This window comes from Staurois parvus, unplaced genomic scaffold (genome assembly GCF_062004578.1).
Source record: "Staurois parvus isolate SC_StPar_1 unplaced genomic scaffold, SC_StPar_1.0 ptg000104l, whole genome shotgun sequence".
NCBI classification, from domain to species: domain Eukaryota; kingdom Metazoa; phylum Chordata; class Amphibia; order Anura; family Ranidae; genus Staurois; species Staurois parvus.
In genome coordinates, this window is record NW_028317900.1 from 12695613 (window position 1) to 12719415 (window position 23803).

General features: G+C 40.2%; 1 protein-coding gene across 1 annotated transcript in view; it reads left to right on the forward strand.

Moving 5' to 3' along the window:
• BUB1B (BUB1 mitotic checkpoint serine/threonine kinase B) overlaps positions 1-23803 on the forward strand; it is a 73539-nt gene that overhangs the window by 31680 nt on the left and 18056 nt on the right. The window contains exons 7-16 of the mRNA XM_089671339.1: positions 2859-3058; positions 3940-4037; positions 11129-11346; positions 15445-15557; positions 17629-17777; positions 20613-20656; positions 21021-21093; positions 21446-21539; positions 21718-21974; positions 22378-22529. Coding sequence (XP_089527465.1) covers positions 2859-3058; positions 3940-4037; positions 11129-11346; positions 15445-15557; positions 17629-17777; positions 20613-20656; positions 21021-21093; positions 21446-21539; positions 21718-21974; positions 22378-22529 — 1398 coding nt within the window. The remainder of the gene's footprint in view (positions 1-2858; positions 3059-3939; positions 4038-11128; positions 11347-15444; positions 15558-17628; positions 17778-20612; positions 20657-21020; positions 21094-21445; positions 21540-21717; positions 21975-22377; positions 22530-23803) is intronic.

Genomic DNA, 23803 nt, shown 5'->3' on the forward strand with positions numbered 1-23803 from the left:
CCTTTTCAAGGTCTAACTCTAGAAACAGTCTGGTATCCTGGTGTTCAGAAGAGATTTGCAAATGGGTATATACTCTGTGGAGGTTAATATCCGTAGATTTACCTGACATGAAACCAGTTTGGTCTATATTCACCAAGAACGGAGGAACGTAATCAATCTGGCAGCAAGTTTTAAATCCTAGTTTAGAAGAGATGTGGGCCAATATGCAGAGCAGGTACTGTCCTGACTTGGGTTTTGATAGAACCATATGAGTTTGGGCTGTGGAAGGGGGCAAGGGACCAAGCAACATAGAGCCTTTCAGCTTCACAGCTGGATTCCTACTGCGCTTTGTGAATGGGCCACAGTCTTCTGTGAATTGTCCCAGAAGGCTGCTGGTTGAATGAGGGGGGGCCGACCTTCCGGGTCAGTTCGCCACGGCAAACTGAGCTGGAAGTGGCAGCGGGTACCTGGCAAAACTTTACCCATTTAAAAAAAAAAAAAAAAAAGTTCTTCACCAAGGAACATGCATTGTGTATTAATAATTATACTGCTGAAATTAGTGTGTGGTGTAAATTGTCTCCAACATTGTTCCTGTTTCTTCTTGCTGGAGGCTGCTATTTTACTGAAGTCCAGAGCCCCTGAGCAGTAGCAAATCTTTAGGGTGTCAGCAGATCAGCTTCTACATTTTCAACACCGTGCCTAAAAAAGTGAGCAGCTGAGCATGTGCAGAACAGGGTGAGACAGTGTATTTCTGAATTTTAAACAGTATAGGCACTGTATACTATGCCTCCAACGTACTCCCAAAATAGAAAGAAAAAAGGTACAAGCCAATGTAGCATAGTAATGTTACCAACATCGCATATATCTTTTCTATAAAGAACAGAAAACCAAAACCAAAAAACAGATTCAAATATATTTCGGAGTGTACCAAAGCCCATTCCAATCGATGCATTTAAAAAAAAAAAAACAGATCCCAGAAATACTCTGGGTATTTAAGTAGGTAAAATTGATTACCCAGAGCCCCCATTTGCACATTGGTTTACATCTAAACAAAACCTTATTCCCCTACGGGCTTTCAAAGGCACTTATTTTGTATGTTTTTACATAGCTATACCAAAAGGGGCCACCCTTAAACGATCTAGCAGGACTAAATTTTCTGACTAAAGTTCTACTTTAACCGCTTGCCGTCCGCCCTATAGCAGAAATACTGCTACAGGGCAGCATGGGTGTGCAAAATCGTCTCCCTCTCCCTCTCCCTGCATTTCTGGGTATGGGGCGCTCCGACATTCACGGCCTTGGCTGTCAATCACCAGGTCCCAGCAGGTGTTTACTCGCCGGCACCTGGTGATCGCCGTGTAATACTGACGGGGGAGAGAACTGTATGTAAACATTACAGCTTACAGTGAAGCGCACACACAGCACATAATGTGAAACAGCACACAGTTAACCCTTTGATCGCCCCAGATGTTAACTCCTTCCTCCCTAGTGTCATTAGTACAGTGTCGGTGCTTTTTATTAGCACTTGTCACTGAATAGGTGTCACTGAGGATGTCAGTGACACAAAGTCAGTTCCCCCAGTGTCAGAATTCCTGCCGCAGTCCTGCTATAAGTTGCTGATTGAAACTGAAAACAAATTTCAGTATATATACCGCCATTTGTAAATGTTATAACTTTCCCAGAAACCAATTAATATACACGTATTGGAATTTTGTTTTTAGCAAAGACATGTACCAGAATACATTTTGGCCAAAATTTATGACTAAATTAGATTTTTAAAATTTTCATACTGGACATGTTTAATAGCAAAAAGTCAAAAATATTGTTTGTGTTTTTTTCTCAAAATTGTTTAGCTTTTTTGTAGCGCAAAAAATAAAAAACACACATGCGATCAAATATCACCAAAAGAAAGCTCTAGTCATGGGAAAAAAAGGATGTATATATTTCTTTTGGGTGCAGCATTGCATGACCATGCAATTGTCAGTTAAAATAATGTAGCGCCAGAACGCAAAAAATGGCCTGATCAGGAAGGGGGTTAAATCCTCTGGAGGACAAATGGTTAAGTGGGATTTTGGTCAAACTATAATATATTATGTAGGCTGCCTATAACCACTAAGGCCTGGCCCATTTTCAGTACTCACTGAAACCTATTGTAAATACCTGTTGATCCTGCCAATAGAACCATTGCATAGGCACTTCCTTTGATAGGGTGACAATTCTCTTCGTCTTCAGTGAAATCACAGCAGTATTGGCAAGCAACCCTTGCTTTGCTGTAGCTGATTATTTGATGTTGGTGGGGTTCATAGCCTTCTCATTTTATAGCCATGTCTAGCTGCTCCCACAACCCTTTAGAGCATATTGCTCTATTGCCAATAGCTTTGGAAAATAATGTAAAAGCTATACTTGGTCTCTCCCACCTCCTCCATCCATGTCTAGCAAAGTGCAGAAGAAATCTGTTTTGAAAGGTGAAACAGTGGATGCACTCAGCCCGAACATCTGCTCCCACAGCAAGTGCTTGCTATGGAGGCAGACACAGAAGAGGATGAGCCAAGATCGCTGGTGGGGGACCCCAGAAGAGGGTGGTTTGGGGCTGCTCTGTGCAAAACCATTGCGCAGAGAACAGGCGAGTATAACGCTTTTTTTTTAATGGTAAAACAAATTTACAAGAGCTTCCTTTTAAGCTAAATGTATTATAATTGCATAGTTTACCATAACTGCAATGTAACTTCCTTATTACTATTAACATGCTGTCTTGCCTTGAAAATTCTTGATTCACTTGAGTGGAAATAAATAGGGCTTCAGTTGGCCTTTAAGCATTACATGATGGAGCAAGTTACCAGATTAGTGTTTTTTGTTTTTTTTTTTTTTTCTGTCTGTTTTAGGCTCTAGCCAAAACTTTAGCGCTCCGATGGCTCCCCCGCAACAAATCCCCAGCCGCACTCGTTTTGCTGTGTTTGATGAAAATGCAGCCATTGTTGCCCCTGAAAGTCAGCCAACACTTTCTGCTCAACCCTGGACAGCATTGCCTCAATCGCGGGCCAAAGAAAATGAGCAAAAAGCAGGGCCCTGGAGCTCTGGCCGGGTAAGGAGAAAAGGCAGATCTGAAAAGACCCCTGAACACCTACCATTAGCTATTTCTTTATGTTAAAGATGTATAATTCTCAAGCTGACAGGTATTCATTACCTCTCACAAAGATATCCCTTTTACTCCAGGCAATGCTTTTCATCTGATTTTTTTTTTATTTTTTTATCTGCAGGACTGAGCCATCTTTGTTCAGTCATCATGCAGGGTCAGAAACTTCCTGGACTAGGATGATGGCTTGGAGATGAGAAAAAAATATTTACAGATTGCCATAATTTGAATTCTGATGGGTTGCCATGAATTTCATTTCACAATAACTTTACTGCATCAGCTACAGTAGTTTGTAGGTTCCATATTATGAAGTTTTGCATACTTTGGCATGCGTAAATTCAGAGCATGGAAAGCAAAGTACAAAAGATTTATTAAGATGCAGTTACACTTGAGCGTTTGGTAGCTTGAAGCTTTAGGCCACAAAAACGCTCGATGTTTAAAAAAAAAAAAAAAAAACACTTTTTCCTTTATAGTCGTGCAATTAGGTGTGAATAGGCACCATAGAGAAAAATTAATTTTTGTTTTACGTTTGAGCATTTTTGTAGCTTCGCGCTTCAAACTACAAAATGCTCAAGTGTGAATGCAGCAGGGATAATGGATAAATGACATTTGAAGTTTGGATGTTATAGGTAACAAACTGATTTCGTTTTAGCTTGGTTTAACGTGTTATATGAACATTGTATACTTTTTTAATTTTTACTATAGGCTGAGTTGCAATTTTTTTTTTTTTTTACTACAGCAAGACCTATATCATGAACAGAAATAAGGGTACAATCTTTATAGTAGCTGTTTTCATTGAACTCCTTTTTTATATGATTGTTTTGTTTCAGCCACCACGCAGCACCCATCAGACTTCCAGCCATGACCCAGGTTCCAGTCTTCCTAGCTTCACACCCTATGTGGATGAACTGGCACAGCAGCAGACAGTGTAAGATTTATTCAGGTTTAGTTTACATCTTTGCAGATATGTACACCACCTAAAAGTATATCATAATTTCTGTAGAATTGTCCATGTAAAGAAGTAAGTCAGAATATTTAGACACTGAAAGAACGACCTCTTGTAGCGCCCATAATCTATCTGCCTGTGTTGTACATGGTGACCTTCCCTTTTCTCACTTTCATTTTCTAAACTGCAGTTGAACATTAGCAGTTGTTATAGGCAGCACAGGTAACAATTGTGACAATTTAATCATGAGGCTATTGTTTACCTAAATGCTCTCTGGTCATTTATTAGATGTTATGTGCATGTGTTTTTTTTTTTTTTTTTTTTTTTTTTTTTTTTTTCTTGAAAAAAAATGGATTTTATTGAGAGTCCAAGAGAACAAGAACAATTCAGTGCAACCAGTACACATTGCATGGCACTAGCACAGTCACCAATAATATCATGTCAATAGAAATATGTTGTACAAATAATAAGAGAATCTACCACATACAATCTCACAATAAGATTCTTTCCATAATGGGATCAGTAGGACTAAGGCCTGGGGTATCCAGCTATGGGCCCCATATCTTCGCAAATTTGCTTAGGATGCCCCTGTGCTGACGGATAAAGCTTTCCAATCTAAGCATATATGTTTGTATATGTTGATTTTATAATTTGCCAAAATTAAAAATAAACCCTCCTGAGCTATTAGAAGTGAAAACACTGATATAAAGACCATCCAATCTAGTACATGAAAGCAGCTACCTCCAAATGGCCAATTGTGTCACAGATTATAAATATTTATACTAAATAGGTGAAGCGCTTCCTCCAAAGCAATTATTTCTAAAATAACATTCAGTATATGCACACAAAAAAATGTATGTATGTTAAGTCCCATACCCCATCCAATGTTCCTGTGAAAAAATCCTGATTGCCTTCACATACCTCCTGTGTTCTAAAGCTTACAAGATATAATTTCTTAGCATATGATTACCCAAGTGTCCTTCACCACACTCTATGGGTATCTTCTCACCTTGTCTGATGGACAGACCGCTATGTTTTTTTGTTTTTTTTTTTTTTATTAAATAAAACGAAAATGCACTCACATATATGAAAAGGATAATAGAGCTTCACAGCACCTTTGGAAGATACATCCTTACATGGCATTCTGATTCCACCCAGTGCGAAGACGTCACCTCCTGTGTGAGGCGTTGCGCCGTAATCGGCTTCCTCAAAGCCTAGAGTCAGAACACCATGTTTGGATGTTGTATCTTCCATAGCTGATGTTAGATGTCCATTATCCTTTTCATATATGTGAGCGCATCTTTATTTTATTTAATAAAGACATAGCAGTCTGCACTATTTTGGTTTTTATGCTTCTTTCATGCCATTAATATCCCTGGGAGATTGGCAAACCACTTTTTGGGAGAACTGTGAGACATACAATTGGTACATGCATAGAAGCGCATTTGACCTCCTGTGGCTGGATTTATTTTGACATATCACCTTGTTTCTGATATTTGTTATGTAATTTTTGTGTGCATATATTGGTATAATGTTACTTTAGAAATGATTGCTTTGGTGTAAGCGATTCACCAGTTTAGTATATATTTTTATAATTTACCGCTTTTATAGATGGTTCTGTGTTGGTGGAATTAGACATGTTTTCAAACACCCCGTGACTCCAATGTTGAAACAAACCTATATTTTACCTGTTCAGAGCAAAGCAACAGGTTTGCTATAACCTCCCTTTTGCTAGCAGAACATACCTTTCCTTTAATCCCTCACCTCCGTTCATTGCCAGGAGCTGAAGGAAATACCCAGTACCTCCCTGGTATGAAATTGCTGGTAGTCCATAGTCCTTTTTAAATTTAAGTAATATGTGCCTGTGAAAACCTGAATGACAATTTAATCTTTTTTTTTTTTTGTGTTTCCCCCTTACCTGAACAAGACATGGATTTACTTTAAATCCATGTTAAACCCCCAAAATAAAACTGTAATATTGTAGCTTAACAATTCTTACAGTACCTTGAAAAATTTTCATACCCCTTGAAATTTTCCAAATTTTGTCATGTTACAACCAAAAAAATTAATGTGATAGACCAAAGTGGCACATAATTTTGAAGTGGAAGGAAAATGGTTTTCAAAATTTTTTACAAATATCTGAAAAGTGTGGCGTGCATATATTGGAGTCCAATACTTTGTAGAACCGCCTTTCGCTGCAATTACAGCTGCAAGTCTTTTTGGGGATGTCTCTACCAGCTTTGCACATCTAGAGAGTGAAATGTTTGCCCATTTTTCTTTGCAAAATAGCTCAAGCTCTGTCGGATTGGATGGAAGAGCGTCTGTGAACAGCAATTTGCAAGCTCTTGCCACAGATTTTCAATTTGCTTTAGGTCTGGAGTTTGACTGGGCTATTTTAACACATGACTATGCTTTGCTCTAAACCATTCCATTGTAGCTCTGGCTGTATGTTTAGGGTCGTTGTCCTGTTGGAAGGTGAATCTCCGTCCCAGTCTCGTGTTTTTTATTTTTAATAAATTGCAAAGATTTCAAAATGAACTTCTTTCACGTTGTCATTTTGGGGTATTGTTTGTAGAATGTTGAGGAAAAAAATTAATTTAATCCATTTTGGAATAAGGCTGTACCATAACAAAATGTGGGAAAAGTTGAGCGCTGTGAATACTTTCTGGATGCGCTGTATTTGGACACGGGCACAATTTTTGTTTATAATGGATATAAGCTGAAAGTGCACACTCAGGTTTAAATTGAGGGTATGTACATCCAAATTGGAGGAAGGGTTTAGGAATTACAGCTCTTAGAGTAGCCATCCCCCCTTTTTCAAGGGACCAAAAGTAATTGGGCAATTGGTCGGCCTTCTGATGCTTTTCGGGGACGAATCCCTTTCCTCATAAAGCAAGACCTGTATCTAGGCTGGCCATAGCTCTGTCTGCGGCTAGTGCCGCCTATAGCAAAGCCGTCCCCTCGAGCCCAAAAAAGGGAGGATCATGGGAATTGTTAAAACCGTGTATATATACAGGAATGACTACATAAATGGTACAAATGAATATAAAAATAGTGTTAAAAACATTATAGTGCATTGTAATAGTAAAAAGATGAAGATCCATACACTGGGCAAACCATATAAAAACAACTTAGATGTGAAATAGGGAGGTATACAGGTGAAACTCAAAATTAGAATATTGTGCAAAAGTTCATTTATTTCAGTAATGCAACTTAAAAGGTGAAACTAATATATGAGAGACTCATTACATGCAAAGCAAGATAGTTCAAGCCGTGATTTGTCATAATTGTGGTGATTATGACTTACAGCTCATGAAAACCCCAAATCCACAATATTAGAATATTGTGAAAAGGTGCAATATTCTCGGCTCAAAGTGTCCCGCTCTAATCAGCTAATTAAGCCATAACATCTACAAATTGTTCCTGAGCCTTTAAATGGTGTCTGTCTGGTTCAGTAGGAATCACAATCATGGGAAAGACTGCTGACCTGACAGTTGTGCAGAAAACCATCATTGACACCCTCCATAAGGAGGGAAAGCCTCAAAAGGTAATTGCAAAAGAAGTTGGATGTTCCCAAAGTGCTGTATCAAAGCACATTAATAGAAAGTTATGTGGAAGGGAAAAGTGTGGAAGAAAAAGGTGCACAAGCAGCAGGGATGACCGCAGCCTGGAGAGGATTGTCAGGAAAAGGCCATTGAAAAGTGTCGGACTTTCACAAGGAGTGGACTGAGGCTGGAGTCAGTGCATCAAGAGCCACCACACGCAGACGAATCCTGGACATGGGCTTCAAATGTCGTATTCCTCTTGTCAAGCCGCTCCTGAACAACAAACAACATCAGAAGCGTCTTACCTGGGCTACAGAAAAACAGACCTGGTCTGTTGCTCAGTGGTCCAAAGTCCTCTTTTCTGATGAGAGCAACTTTTGCATCTCATTTGGAAACCAAGGACCCAAGAATGGAGAGGCACACACTGCAAGATGCCTGAAGTCCCGTGTGAAGTTTCCACAGTCTGTGTTGATTTGGGGAGCCATGTCATCTGCTGGTGTTGGTCCACTGTGCTTCATTAAGTCCAGGGTCAATGCAGCCGTCTACCAGGAGATTTTGGAGCATTTCATGCTTCCTTCTGCAGGCGAGCTTTATGGGGATGCTGACTTCATTTTCCAGTAGGACTTGGCACCTGCCCACACTGCCAAAAGCACCAAAACCTGGTTCAATGACCGTGGGATTACTGTGCTTGATTGGCCAGCAAACTCGCCTGACCTGAACCCCATAGAGAATCTATGGGGCATTGCCAAGAGAAAGATGAGAGACATGAGACTGAACAATGCAGAAGAGCTGAAGGCCGCTATTGAAGCGTCCTGGTCTTCCATAACACCTCAGCCGTTCCACAGGCTGATAGCTTCCGTGCCACGCCGCACTGAGGCAGCAATTGCTGCAAAAGGGGCCCAAACCAAGTACTGAGTACATATGCATGCTTCTACTTTTCAGAGGTCCGATATTGTTCTATGTAATCTAATTTTCTAAGATTTGGGGTTTTCATGAGCTGTAAGCCATAATCATCACAATGATGACAAATCACGGCTTGAACTATCTTGCTTTGCATGTAATGAGTCTATCTCATATATTAGTTTCACCTTTTAAGTTGCATTACTGACGTAAATGAACTTTTGCACGATATTCTAATTTTTCACCTGTAAGTAGTGTTGAGAACAACAATATAATATCCCCATACCTCAAAATGAAACCCACATCTTGTGGTTTTTTTTTTTTTTTTGTGTTAAAGAATGCCATAGAGAATTAAATTGGTGTGTGTGCTATTCTAAAGAAGTGACTGGAGAATGGCAAAAGTGAAACTAAAATGGCCACTGGAACACACGCCAGTGTGGTTGTGCATTTCAAAGGCCGTAAGTAGCCAACCGGAAGTGTGTCGTGGTGACTCCATATCTGGTGCTCGCAAGCCAAGCTGCTGGAGCGCACCAAGGGGGGCCGTGCACCTCCCGGAAGAGACCGGGGATGTACTGCTGTGGCGCCACACCTGGTGTGAATTCAGCACATTAGGGCACATAACGAGGGGGAAAAAAAGAGGAAGAGTGTCCGTATACCGAGATAATGAATGAATGAGTGGATGACAAATTAATGAATTAAATAACTAAAATAATAAACGTAAGAAAAAGAGGAAGAATGGTAGCATTGTTTGCTATTGTGAAATGTAGTAATATATTATGAAAACAAACATTTAAATTATTATTGTACATAAAAAAAAATGGGTGTATAAAATTCATAACACTAATAGATGCATATCAAGGTGAAAATAAACTGGCATAAGATAGTGGGTGGAAATGACGAATTTATGGAGGAAGCAATATATTATCAATGGATCAGAACATTACATTTAGCCCTACTTTATGGCCCTCTATGGCATAATCTTCAAAATCATCTACCAGTGTAATATCAGTGGATCAGCATTTTATATCTATCCCTTCATTAAGCCCTCTAGGTGACAAAGTCCCCAGACAGTGAATCCACAAGGTTTCTCTCTGACATAATCAACAAAATTGTCTGCCAGTGTCGGTGTCTCTGGGAATGCTTTCTAGCCCAAAAACCCTGAGACCAACTGGGGGGCAGCTACAGATGTGGAACAAGTAACTGTGGGTGTTGCCAATTCATGTGGCATAGGAAAAAAGTAGTGGGCAATGATGGTATTTCCTACAAGGTTAGACCATTAATTGTAGCTCACAATACGTGGTATATTGTCTCATTTGCCCTTGCGGCCTTTTATATGTGAGTCGCACAACCCGCACATTGCGTATTAGATTTGGAGAACATAAAAGAAATATCAAACATGGACGTGAGGGGCATTCAATTCCCAACCATTTTAATGAAAAACACAACAGCCCTGTGGGTCTCAAGGTTTTTGGGTCTGTGTCCAAATATGTATGGACCTAACTGTATGTTTCAACTGTATTTAGTTGCTTACTTTCCTTTTTTAGCTTGAAGTATATATCCACTTTTGCACCCAAGTTGAGATGGCACCTACTTTGACTGCTAAATGCTCCATTCACATAGCAAAATATTGAAAACTTGCTGTTTACTTTAAGTTGCTCTTTTACGGAAATTCCAGGACTGAAAAATCCTTCTTTGTTCTCCGAGGGGACTGGGATTTGTGTTTGCCATAATTAACCCTGTCTGTACTGTGCTGGCACCTTTTTATTATCACTTGTAAACTAGGGGATTCTCTGTTCTAACAAAATAATAAATATTTCCAGGCCTGACTAGTTCACTATGTTTAAGTCCCACACAATTGTCCCCTCTCTGTACAATTGGCATCTATTCAAAGCAATAGAAGCCTTCTAGTGTCCTATGTATAGACCTGCTCCAAACAGCTAAAAGGTAAGAATGTATATTTTTTAGTTGTGCTTTGTGAATGGAGACTCATAACATTGTGTAGTGGAGGTTTCTTAAAGTTAACTGCAAAAGCGGAAATACACTTTAAAGCGGAGTTCCACCTGTAAAAAAAAAAAAAAAAACTCAGCAGCTACAAAAACTGTAGCTTCTGCCTTCTTCTCTCCCTGGCGCCGGCATCTTCAGTGTGGGCATCCGGCTTTGACAGCTTACGTCTTTACAGCCAGGTGCCCACTGCGCATGCGCAAGAAGTGCTGCGCTTTGTGAATGGCCCGTAGTCTTCTGGGACCTGTCACGTGTCCCAGAAGACTACGGGGAGGACAACTTCCGCTTCCAATCGCCTAGGTGATCGCAGCGGACGTGGTAGCTGGTACCTGTCAAATTCGGGTATCCGCTCCCCAAAGGTGCCAATCCTTAATGGGGAGCGGGGGACAAAGGCTTAAATCGGAACTTCGCCTTTTGGGTGGAGCTCCGCTTTAAGTCATCATTTATCTTTAATTTAAAGAAATACAAATAAGTGACCTTATATTACAGAAGCTTCATGACTTGATGTAGGGGTGTAAGAAGAGAGTAGATCATAACAGTTTGTGGATGTGGACGCAGTGTGAGCAGGAGATAATTGGCATATATTCACTTTCATATATATATTCTCCTTTATTATTTGATTCTCAGTACACCATGCAAGATTAACCCCTCAGTTACTAGTGTCTTGAGTGCTCGGAAGCCTGGCAAGGAGGAGGATCCTCTACAGAGACTGCAGAACAGCACACAAGGGAAAGAGGAGATGGTTATGTACTGTAAAAACAAAGTCTATGCCGGAGTAGAGGAGTTTTCGTTTGAGGAAATCCGTGCAGAAATTTACATTGCAAAGCTCCGCAAGAAGAGAGCAGGTAGTCCAATTTTCACAAATGTATTCTATTCACTGTGTGCTTCATAGTATTTATTACAATCTGTATTAAAGGATACGTTCACCTTTCGTAACATGTTCCACTAATATTTAGGGTGTAACCTTTACCATTACTGTGGCACCGGCCCCCACACACCCCCGATCCCCTGCTCGCTGTCCCAATTTAAAGAGTCCCGCATGACACCTGCTATTTGTTGATCGAGGGTGCAGTGCTTTTCAGGCATAAGTGAACGTATCCTTTAAGAAAATGAGTTGGTTGCCATTCTGAACAACTTTTGTAAATGTTATTTACCAGATAATACAGTACATATCCAAAGACTTTCATACTTCGTGTCACTGACCCAGAACACACATGCTCATGAAGAGTTTTGACTTTCTTCTGACTTCTAGTTGGATGCTCTTCCTCGGCTCAAAGTTCTTAGGTCTCAGCAATAGCAGCCTTTGTATTTCTCTCCATACAGATTTCTTTTAACAACTAAAGAAGTAATTCATTGCAATCACTTGCCCTGCCTGTGTAGTCTGTGCCTAGAGGTACACTTTATCTTGCATATTAAAAACCTTGTTACTGTTTTTTTTTGTCATGATCTATAAATGTGGGGGCATCCTTTTTGATCCTGTTATCTCATTGTGGACTGAAAACCGCTTTTCTGCAGTAAAGATCTTGCTAGCCAGAGTTCATTAACTTGGATAGAAGCTAGGAAAACAGCAGGTTTATATTCATGGCAAGAAAGTGTTTGGTTTTTTTTTTTTTTTTATTTCTTTTTCTTTTGAATAATGGGATTTGATAATCCCGGCGTGTGCTCTATTGATCTGCGTGAAATATAATTAAATGCTGCCCCACCAGCTTCTAATACTCTCCTCCTTTTCACCCCTTGCCACTGTTTGCACGAGAAAGCAAAGAACCCTGTGTAAGCTTCAAGTTGTTCTGGTCAGAATTTACACTGAGCTTAAAGATCTCTAAACCAATAGCAAAAATGTACATATATTTCACCTTACCAGTCCTTAGATGAGTTTTTTTTTTTTTTGTTCAGGTTAAAAATATTTTCCGCAGTTACAGAAAATACCTCTTGATCTTGCCAGAAATAGCGTTCTTATCACTTACTGCAAGCTAAAATAAAAGCCCCCAAAGTTTTTTTATTTTTCCGTAAACTGCTAATCTCCCAATCCCTAGATGGGAATTCTGTTATTCATAGAAATTGCCATGTGACGAAAAAGGGGAAAGCCTGAAAAAAAACGAATGCAGTCACCTCACGCAAGCACTGGTAGGCTAGACTATATTCCATTACGTTTGGGAGTTTAAGACATACTAGCTGCCCCTTGAATTTTTCAAGCAGCTGATTAGAGGGCCAGGGGAGTGAGAGGAAGGTGAGTATATACAGGAGAGTGCATTAAGGAGAACTTGTTTCTTTGCTCTACATATGAAAAATATAGATTTGCTTTAAAGCGGGGGTAGGCAACTCATTGATCGCAAACTACCCATCGACCGTGTTCATCAGACAGATCTCAGCTCTGCCAGGCTGCCAGCTTCTGACTTTGCCAGCCTGCTCTCAGACCACAGAGACGATCTACAATGGAGCCGAGGAAAATACTAAGGGGCATGCTGGGTGGGAACAGGAGAGCCAGCACCAGTTAGTAACTCGTGCAAGTCCCCACCAGCCAGCAGTGCAACCCGGGAACCATGTCTGGGTTAAAGCGGCCACAGCAGGGTTTGGGGGACCAGATGGAACATGTGCTTCAAAATTGATCAGTGCTAAAGGAGGCAGCAAGCTGTAATGTAATCCTCAGAGTTGGGCTGGCAGTGTTATATAAGGCAGTGCAGATGCGTGTGTGTATCTGCCAGCAACTTCAACATTTGTTTTGCATTATAATGGCAGCTGCCTGAGAGGAGAAATTGGTTAATGGCCAGGTCTGTAAATGCAAGCAGTCTGCTGCGTTAGGCTTGGCTCACATCTGTGTGTCAGTAATGTGTATAAAAATTGTGTGCATTCCCAACATTCAGAGAAATGCGCTGCTCTTTAATAGACACGCAGGGGTGCTATTTTATTCTGCAGTTCACTACAGCAAGATTTTCCAAAAGGTTCAGGGACGTCTTTCCCCACATTTCTTGCGGGTAGGGCAGTCTGTTGAAATGCATGGGCTGCCCTACGTGGAGCGGTGGTTTGAACCAAGACTTAGGGGCCTGTTTGAACTTGCTCACATGCCAAACCAGAGCGGTTTAGTCTACAGGCTGCAGTGATATGCTGCAGAGGGCAGTGTGATGCGCTATTTACCACATCACACAGCCTAACAACCCTCCCCTCCTTTCCTTTTTTTTTTTTTTTTTTTTAATTTCGATCTTTAGTTTAAGTGACAGTTTGTTATATAATGTTGCGCAGTGTATGTGATAATCCAAGCTATGCAGACAATTGGCAATTAAATATTAACCTTAAATACAAACAAATTATAGTTACCAAAATTGTAAAAACCAGAGAGTCCACATAAAACAGAAGTCCATCCACGTATGTGTTCAATAAAAGAAAGTTGTGAGAACTATAAAAACAAAGTCCGCATAAAATAAAAATCCGCACCCTTATGTGTTCATAGTTACATAGTCTGCCTGAAAAAAGACAAAAGTCCATCCAGTTCAACCATAGAGAATAAAAAGTTATAATCCTATACCCACAGTTGATCCAGAGGAAGGCAAAAAAACCCAGCAAAGCATGATCCAATTTGCTCCTGCAGGGAAAAAAAAATTCCTTCCTGATCCCCTGAGAGGCAGTCGGATATTCCTTGGATCAACTTTACCTATAAATGTTGGTATCCAGTTATATTTTGTGTATCTAGGAAAGAATCCAGGCCTTTTTGAAGCAATCCACTGAGCTGGCCAGAACCAACTCTTGAGGGAGTCTATTCCACATTTTCACAGCTCTCACTGTGAAGAAACCTTTCTGTTCCGTGTTTTAGAGGTTAAATTTCTTTTCCTCCAGACATAAAGAGTGCCCCTTTGTCCTCTGTGATGGCCTCAGGGTGAATAGCTCTACACCGAGTTCACTATATGAACCACTGATGTATTTATACATGGAGATCATATCCCCCCTTAATCTCCTCTTCTCAACTGAATAAATTCAGTTCCTCTAATCTTTCCTCATAGCTGATCTCCTCCATGGCTCGTATGAGTTTAGTTGCCCTTCTGTGTACTTTCTCCAGTTCCCCAATATTCTTTTTGTGAATTGGTGCCCAATGGAAAGAAATTGTGTCCATCATATCTTTTAAGCCCAGTAATGTGACCAGTGTGCCCCCCCACTGCTAATTATGCAGCCTCTTACTGAATCATTAGATCCCAAATCATAGGGGGGGGTAAATAGGCGTGAAGCTGCATGGGTCTTGCTTCACTAGTCTATTCGTATAGGGAACACGTGGTATCCCCCTGTTGTAATCTGCTCCACTTTCCCTTTGTGCTCCATGTGATGGCTCAGCCAGAAATGATGGGACTTTAATAGTGCGATACCGTTAAATGTTTAATAAGATCAAAGTAAAATTCTACTTAAAAAGCTCCAAACTGTATAATCACATAATCTCAAATGCCGCTGGTGCTTGCTCCAAACTGGCGTGGGCGACTTCATCACAGATTCCATCCTGCCCCTACATATGGTTCATCCGGACAGACGTTGTCAAGGGGATCTGCCTAGGGCGGTGTGATGTTTTACCACATTTTACCACATCACACAGCTTTTTTTTTTTTTTTTTTTTTTTTTTTTTTTTTTTTTTTTTTATTGAACTTTATTTGAAGTGACCGTTTGTCACTGCACAACAGACCAGTAACATGCGGTGCCATCCAGTGAGGTGCAGTATGTCTGTCTGCATTTTCACACCTCACCTCACCGCACCTCTGGGCTGTGTTGCAATGAGAACAGGGCACATAGAAAACCGTTTTCTGTGTGTCCTATTGGTGACTGGTGTTCTAGTGCGGAAAAAATGCCAGTAACTGCTCTAGTGTGTGCAGGCCCTTACACACCACTGAACTGGTACTTTTTTTTTAAGTAATCATTTTCCGTGAATTGGTTTGTACTGAAAACACTAGTATTGCTCTCTGATTTTGCAGATGATCTCCTAGCTAGTGCTCTTCGTCGACAGGAGATGGAGAGGCAGATTGAAGAGTTGGAGAAGAGGCTAAAAGGCTTACGCGCTGAAAACCAAGGACAAATGGACATGGAGGTAGGATAAAAGCTACATTACCAAGGTTGAATCTGCTTCAACTTTAACGTAGTTGCACCATCTAAACCATCTCAAGTGTGTATTCACTACAGTCAGTTTTCAAGGTTTCACATCAGACTGTCCTATGTATAATGTCCTTCAGATCTACTAATTTAGCATTCTCTGTCCTTCCTAACCAAATAATTAAAACCTGATAAATATGTTTGGGTGTCTTTTAGTATGTGAGCAATTTGATGTATGACTTCTCTGCACTTATCAGGCCATGCTGTCTAAATATGAAAAGCTTTTTCTGAAAATGCTAGTGGTCTTCTTGGTTCTCTGATCCAAAACAAATCTTTAAATCAGGGATGTCATAGTGAAGTTAAAATCCTTGATCTGCATTCGTCATCTAGGTTAGTGACCCAGAAATTACTGCGGCCCATTGATTCATCTTGGCTGTCGGGCAGGAGAGGTCAGCAACAGCAGCCTACGTAGTACCTGTGAAATCCAAATGCAGTTAATTGTTAAATTTTTTTTTTGTAAAGAACATATACAGATCTTAGTGATAGAACTGAACTCCGTTGAATTATCAGCTCCTGTCTAGAAAATTCTACTGAATACAAATTGGAGGGGCTTGAGCCTTTTTGTTTGACTTTTATGTGATTGGGTGAAATGCCTTTGTTATGGTCATCCCTGTCCATACAGTTTGTCCATTAGTGATTGAAGTAAAGAATTCAACCACATATTGAAGGCCAGCCTTGGCTTTCTCTGATTGAAAGGTATGGATGTAAGGTAATACAATTTGGAATAACATCTGTTTTGTGGCATACAGTGGCGCTGGCTAGGCAGCTATTGGACACACAAGGGCTCCTTAAAATGCACCAGAGCATGATCCAGAAGTTTTGAGAAGTGTCCAAAATTCTTCTAAATCATAAAATGGCCAATGTATTTTGGTGATTGCATCAGGTCTTGAGGTACTTTATGGAAAAGATACAAAAATGGTCGCATGCAGTGGGTAAAGCCCCCTCTGAGACAAGTGGTTAATCCAACAGCAAACAAGGCTTGTATCAGAAATTGTGGTTCAAAAGTATTATTTACTCATTGCAAAAAATTGCAATGCATAAAAATTGTAGTGACACACAGTAACCACAACATATACATAAACATACAAACAAAATTAAATACAATGTCAAAATTAGGACATCATATATACTATATGTATATATTCCCTGCAAAGTGCTAATCAAAAGGATATGTGTATATAACTAACAATAGTAATTGAAAACGGCACTGCAGGGCCTATATACACACGTGCCCCAGGGCCCATAAACAATCGATGGTTCCAGTATTGATGGTTCTCCTGGAGGGAAATGAATCCCTAGGTGGTAGTGTAACACCAAAACTATTAAAGACAGACCCACTGTCACCAACAGCGACCCCAGAGATGGAAACTGGTGGGATCAGAAAATTTTCTATAGATTGGTTTTGGACTTATAGTGCATTTAAAATGCAGTTGGTTGTCCCAGTCCAATTGTGTCAAAATAAAGTCACTGTTTGACATAATGAGTGTGATCACCTTGATGACACCGACTTGGCTAATTTAGAGCAATTCAAGAGATGCTGGGATAGTGGATTGCCCATATAGTGCAGCAATGGATATCCAGAGTAAAACGGTAAGATCATCTCCGGCATTGACTTAAAAAGCACAAAACCTCCACCTCAATGTCCATTCAATGGTGGAGCAAGGCCAGTAGCAGTGTGTGGAGGTGGGAATTCCCATCTTTGTAGAAATTTTCCCTCATCACCTGTTGTGTCTGCAGAACAGGAAATAGAGAAAGTTCCCCAATGGGACACAAACGGCAAATACCCCCATAGGAGTTTTAACCATTCTCATACTATAAACATACCTATACAGTATATACATATACTTAGAAAGCGTGTCGACAACAATATAAAGCCTACAAAAGCCTATTTAACTTTTCTGTTTTGCATGTCTATATTTTGCAAAACTATATTTTCTGTGTTGCAAGTTATGTATATAAGCAGCTGATCGAAGCAGTCACAGCATCATTTACTTACAATGTATTCACAGGCAGCACCAGCTGATGGGTCCAATAGAATTCCGGGGACAGAGGAAAGTGAGCCTCAGTCTGAGCAGCCCGCAGCGTCCAGCAATTGTACATCTTCAAATAAAGATGTGGATCCTGTGCGATGCACCCATCCTGCTCTTCTGTTACCAAGGCAGGTTCTGATTTTTATGTTCACCTAAGAGCAAATGAAAAAAGCAATTTTAGACTTTCCCTAGATATTTGTGCGCTCCCTTCTTTAGTTCTTTTGAATTTTCTGTATTGGAGCCAACTACTTCAGAAGTGCAATTTTCATGGGGTTAGGTTTCATATTGCTACTCGCCTTTAATGATTTTCTTTCCCAGGCTAGAATTTCTTTACAATAGCGATAGTTTGGTAGACTGAGCCCAGCATATTAATGATTACAGCCCTGCAGAGAACTGTTTGCTTCTACTTTCAGTGCTGCAACCGCTACTAGTAGCAATAACCTAGAACTTTTATTTTTTATTTTTTTTACTCGAAAGGCTCAGAGACCAGAGTTTAATAGCCTGCAACATCCATTGCATTAGAATAGCTTATGCTGTCAGTGTGGAGGGGGTTGGGAATTTTAGACAAGCGGTTTTCTGACAAGGTTGCTGACAAAATTGTATGTTCAGTAAACTTCATGTGCCTTTGATTCAAGGCTATTGTGTAATTATTGTAACAGATTTTATATTAAATATGTGATTTCCCATATAAGCTACCCAGTGTGATTATACACATTTCTCCTTTTATAAACTTCTCTAGCAGTGCAAGTTTAGCAGGGTGCTTTGAACTTTCCAGTATTATGTCCATGTGACAGAAGCACAGTAAAATAGCTGTTTTTCTTAAATCAGTAGAAGTATGTGAATGCCCCAGGAAAGTACATGAGCTCTCTATCCCCTAGATAGGGAGGTCAGGGATGCACTATAGGGGCTCTGGCCCAGGGGCGGACTGACCACTCATGGGGCCCCCGGGCAATAGGGGATCATGGGGCCCCTGTGTCATTGCGCAAACTCAAAAAACCCTATAAAGGTACCAGGAGCATCTCCTGGGGCCCCCTACTGACCCCGGGCCCTCGGGCAGTCCCCGAGTTTCCAAATGGTCAGTCCGCCCCTGCGAGTTTGGCCTATTTTTATAGCATAGCACTATTGGTCAGTTGATTTAATTTGTTAAACATGTACTTTGGCTCATTTATTTTGTTTCTGTCTGTTTGTACTATGCTGTAGGAGTAACAATTAAAGTGTTTCTGTAGTCTAATTGTTTTAGCTTTATGCATTCCCTGCACGAAGGTAAAAAAAAATATCCTACTACTTGTGTACCCTCCCTAAACACCTATCTGACTCCTCCACCAAACCTGCGCTGTCCTCTCTGCAGCACCATTGCTCGCTCTCTTCCTGGTCTCGTAGGAGACACTGAGCAGCAGGGAGACTATGGCTCACACTGCTCTCAGCCAAATCTTGTGGGGGGATGTTGCCGAGCTACTGTGTGTGTGTGTGTGTGTGTGTGTGTGTGTGTGTAGCTCAGCTTGGGAGTGTGCCTTCACAGGTGCCCCTCCCCCCCAGCACACGACTAGCTGATGGGGAACCCATTGGAAGGAGGAACAGAGTGGCGGTTGGGGACTGCCAAAATGGGGATAAGCCACCACTTTATGCAATAACGTTGCACAGGGCAGGTAAGTATAACCTACTATTTGATATTAAAAGGATATTTTTTTTTTTTTTTTAAATTAACTCACATGGAGGTTGCATATTTAACTTTTGTAAGCCAGCCATATATGGTTCCAATCTTCGAACCATGTATGGGCAGGCTGAATGTACCCCAGTTGTTCAATCACTTTGGATACAACCAGCCTGTCAGGTTTTACAAGCTATTATTGCCAGCACCTCTTATAGCTGCTAGCAGTAATTACTGTGTTCTCTTGGTGGGGTTGCCTCCCCCAGTAGGAAGAACACAGTGGCTCCACGGGAAGGATTGCCCCAACAACACTGACTGTGTTGATGGGGAAATCAAGTGAGAGAAAATTGCACAGTCTATGTCTAACTTTAAGATCGATAATTTCAGAAACCATATGCTTGCTTGTTCCTAAAGTCATCTCTGGTATAATCGATCGCTAGATATTGTTTACACTGAGGCCTGCTGATCCTTTACAAGGATATTGCACAATTGGTTTGTATGTGGCTAGCCTTTATGTGGACATGTGCAGTCTAGAATTTGCAGGTTCCTTGCCACTGATGTGTTTGCAATATAACCTGGCTCTAAGGGCCTGGTGGTTTGATCCATCGCAGTGCAGGATTGAGGATTTCCTTTCTGATTTATTTGTTTTATTTTTAGGATAGACCTAAAGAAGGGTTAGAACCTGAGGTTTTTATTGCTGCCTTTGACCCTATAGAAGAAAGGGGAAACCCAACATTTTCCAGCTGTCCTTGGAACAGAGGGAAAATCCCCAATGCCTTGTAGCAATTTTCAAAGAGGGTTTCCCCACAATGGAAGATTTACACTCACTTATTGCTGTTTCTCTGGGACAGGAAGTGAGAAGAGAATCTTCCAAGAGTTTTGACCCTTTTTCATGTTGTTCAAAACTAGAAAATATTTTAATCTTATAGTAAAGGACAGGACACAGGTTGGATATTCAAAAAACATTACTCGGAGTTCTGCTTTAAAGATTAATAGCATTTTGTTAGCTTTAACATTTTTTGTGGGTAGGAGGTGGTTCCGTAATCCTAAATAGACAATACATTGGGACTTCTAGTCCCTAGTCCCTTTATGAAGTATTACATCTTTCTGGTCAGACATTGATCATTATATTTTGATATTGATATGTATTGATCTGATCTACTATTATGCATTATCCAACCACATTACAAGAGTCATTTTATCTTCAAGCTGCAGTGTATATGTGCCTTTACCTTGTAGTTGACCTATATAAACAGTGCTTTAAATTGTTTTAAGCACTTTCAGATAATTGTTTATATTGTATTTTCTTTTAAAGCCTTGATGCCTTGAATCTGGATCAAAACAAACCCAAATTTACTGGTAAGTAGAGATGAACATTTGATTAGTATTTTCTATGTACACATATGCAGTGTTCAGGTTTTGTTTGGGGAATTAGTTGATAATGTTTTAAAAGAAACAGTAGCTGTGGGAAATATTAAACATATGGAAGTAATAACAGAGAATCCTCTTGGCTTGCTTCTTACTATAGCCAATGGGGAGATGATATTAAACGCTTCATTTGTTATGAGAATACCACATCTCTGAAGTCTTCAGAACTGGGAGCCAGGTTATGTGCATTTTGAGTTTTGCTGCCATATTATAGCTCTGTATTGTCTATGCTGAATGCATCTAACATCATCCAGTTGCTGCAGGTAATCCATTCCTTTGCATTCTTTATTCACAGAGCTGTCGTCAACACTGTCCTCTGATGGGCCATTTACCATTTTTGATGAAACATGTGAAACACAGCCTAGCATGTAAGTGCTTTCTTTTTCTCACCTGATATTGAAAAAAGTGTTTTATCCAAAGTGCAGTTGCTTACTCCACCTAAAACAGAATCAAATAATTGGAGAAGGATAGAGTGGATAAACAATCTGGTAAAATCAGACGCCTTTATGGGCATTTGTAGTGCTGACTTCTGCAACCTTCTTTATTTTCCATTTCTGTAAGCAACACAACAAAATTTGCAGATCTGACACCAAATGGAGGTATTTAAAATGTAATCGGATTCATCTGTACAATATACAGAGTCTAACAGAAAATGTCTTAGTTATTAAAAGAGTGTCCCTTTCCTTATTTGGCTTATCAAATATACGTTTTCTTTAATAGTGCGCCTCAAAGTTTGAATAGGATGCCACCTCCAGCCCGGCGCCCACTTGCTACTCTTTCAAAAGTATTTGTTCATGATGATGTCCCACTCACAGTAAGCTATCAATTTGCTGTTACTCATATATATATATATAAAAATGGTGTATATAATTTGTGATTTAGGCATGTATGTTATTTTTGTTTGTGGTTTTCCCAACGCTTGTGATTTAGGTTACTGTTAAATTGTTTTTGTAGTTCATGGTTGATGATTTCTACCTGATCTTTCTATATAGGACACACTTGATGGTATTGAACCCCTGAATGAAGAGGCTATAGTGTCTGGGTCAGACAGGAACAAAACTTTGTTTGCAGAGCCAGAGGACACGTGTGATTTTGTAAGGGCTGCTCAGCTGGCATCCACTCCTTTCCACAAGGCCAAGGACGAGTCGGAAGAAAGCATCTCTTCTGATCCGGAGAGGCTTCCACTAAGAGGGAAAACTCCAGTGTGTGAGGAATCTTTTCGACAAGTTGTTTGTCCCAAGAAGTTGAGGTATAAGAGTAGAATATATACTTTTTTTTTTTTTTTGGGGGGTTTGCCTTACTTTTCTAAATGTTATGTCATGATGTCATGCACTGCACCAGGCATAGATTTTCAGAATAGTCAAGAACAGACCTGACCAAATGATTTACATAGTAGGGTTTTCAGTCTTTATAAAGACTGACTTCTAGAAATTGGAAATCTATTACAGAACTTTTCCAGCTTCTGGCAGTATTTCTGTTTGAGACACTAATGTAACCTAAATAATCTGCTTGTTGAAAACTATTTAATGAAACAGAGCATTGCTATATAGCTATGAAATTTTTTGAGGTGCAAAATTGGTCTTTTATTCTATGCAAAGCACCCTGCAGCTACTATATTATAACGCATATATTTGCCTTTTTGTGATCGACAGCCCAATTTTAGAAGCAAGTAGAGAGGATACCCCTTCCTCTGTGTCTTCTGTCTCTACTGGATCTACTAGTCTACTCACCTCAAAGACTCTACTTGTCCAAGGGAAGTTCCACCCTACAGGCCAGATGTCAGGGGTGTATGAACATGCTCTAGGTATGCCTAATATTTAAATTAATTCCTGAAGCTGCCCACAGGTTTGAAACCAAAGAATGCCAAGTTGAAAAAAAATGCTTTACCAGGTGACACGTTAACATGCATGGCTGATTGTGTTTTGAAAGTGTGCTGTAGAATAAGACTGAACATTTGCACCTGATAAAATTTTATTGTGTGTGTGTGTGTGTGTGTGTGTGTGTGTGTGTGTGTGTGTGTGTGTGTGTGTGTGTGTGTGTGTGTGTGTGTGTGTGTGTGTACAGCAGGTAAAGCTTTCCCAGCACTTAATTTAGCTAATCGGCACAGAAACAAAATAACCATAAATAGTTTCTAACCTTTAGATTAAAAACAGAGGTTTTTGTTGCATGCATTTGAGCATATACTATGCAACTCTGAAGTGTGGCCATTATTTTGAATTATGTGGGACTTATAGACATATACATAGGCATGTACATACGTGTGTGTGTCGAAATTTCAGTGGCTGAAAACACCCCTTTCGGCCGTTGGCCGAAATGAAAGAAAGAAAAAAGCACCGATACAGGTGCCAAAAAAACTCGCCGCTGCCGACACTGTAGTTCTCAGCCTTAACTGAGAAACCGTTGATCCTGGCACTGGGCATAGAGATGAGTGAAGGAAAGATGGCCACCACTCATCTCTATGCCCTTGGAGGACTGGAGCAATGTCACTTCCTGTTTCGGCTATATATATATATTTTTTTTTTTTTTTTTTTTTTTTTTTTTTTTTTTATCCAATGCTTTACATTGCAGAGGAGAGATGTGGGGTCTTATTGACCCCATATCTCTCCATAAAGAGGACCTGTCACTAATTATTTCTATCACAAGGGATGTGCATGCATTTCTTGTGATAAGAATAAAAGTGATTAACGTTTTTTTTAAAGGGACAGTGTAAAAAAAAAACAATCCCCATTAAATAAGAAAAAAGTTTAAAGTGCCCCTGTCCCCCCTCGCACGTAGTGGTGAACGCATACGTAGGCCATGCCCACATATGTAAACAGTGTTCAAACCACATGTGAGGTACCGCCACTAACGTCAATAATTCTCGCACTAGACCTCTGTAACTTTACACTGCTAACCTGTAGAAATTTTTAAAGCATCACCCATGGGGCTCTTTAGGTACCGCAGTTTCAAGCCATTCCACAAATGTGCACAATTTTAAAGCGTGACATGTTGGGTATCTATTTACTCGCCGTAACATCCTCTTTCATATTTTACAAAATTGAGGTATAGAGTGTGTGTGTGTGTGTGTGTGTGTGTGTG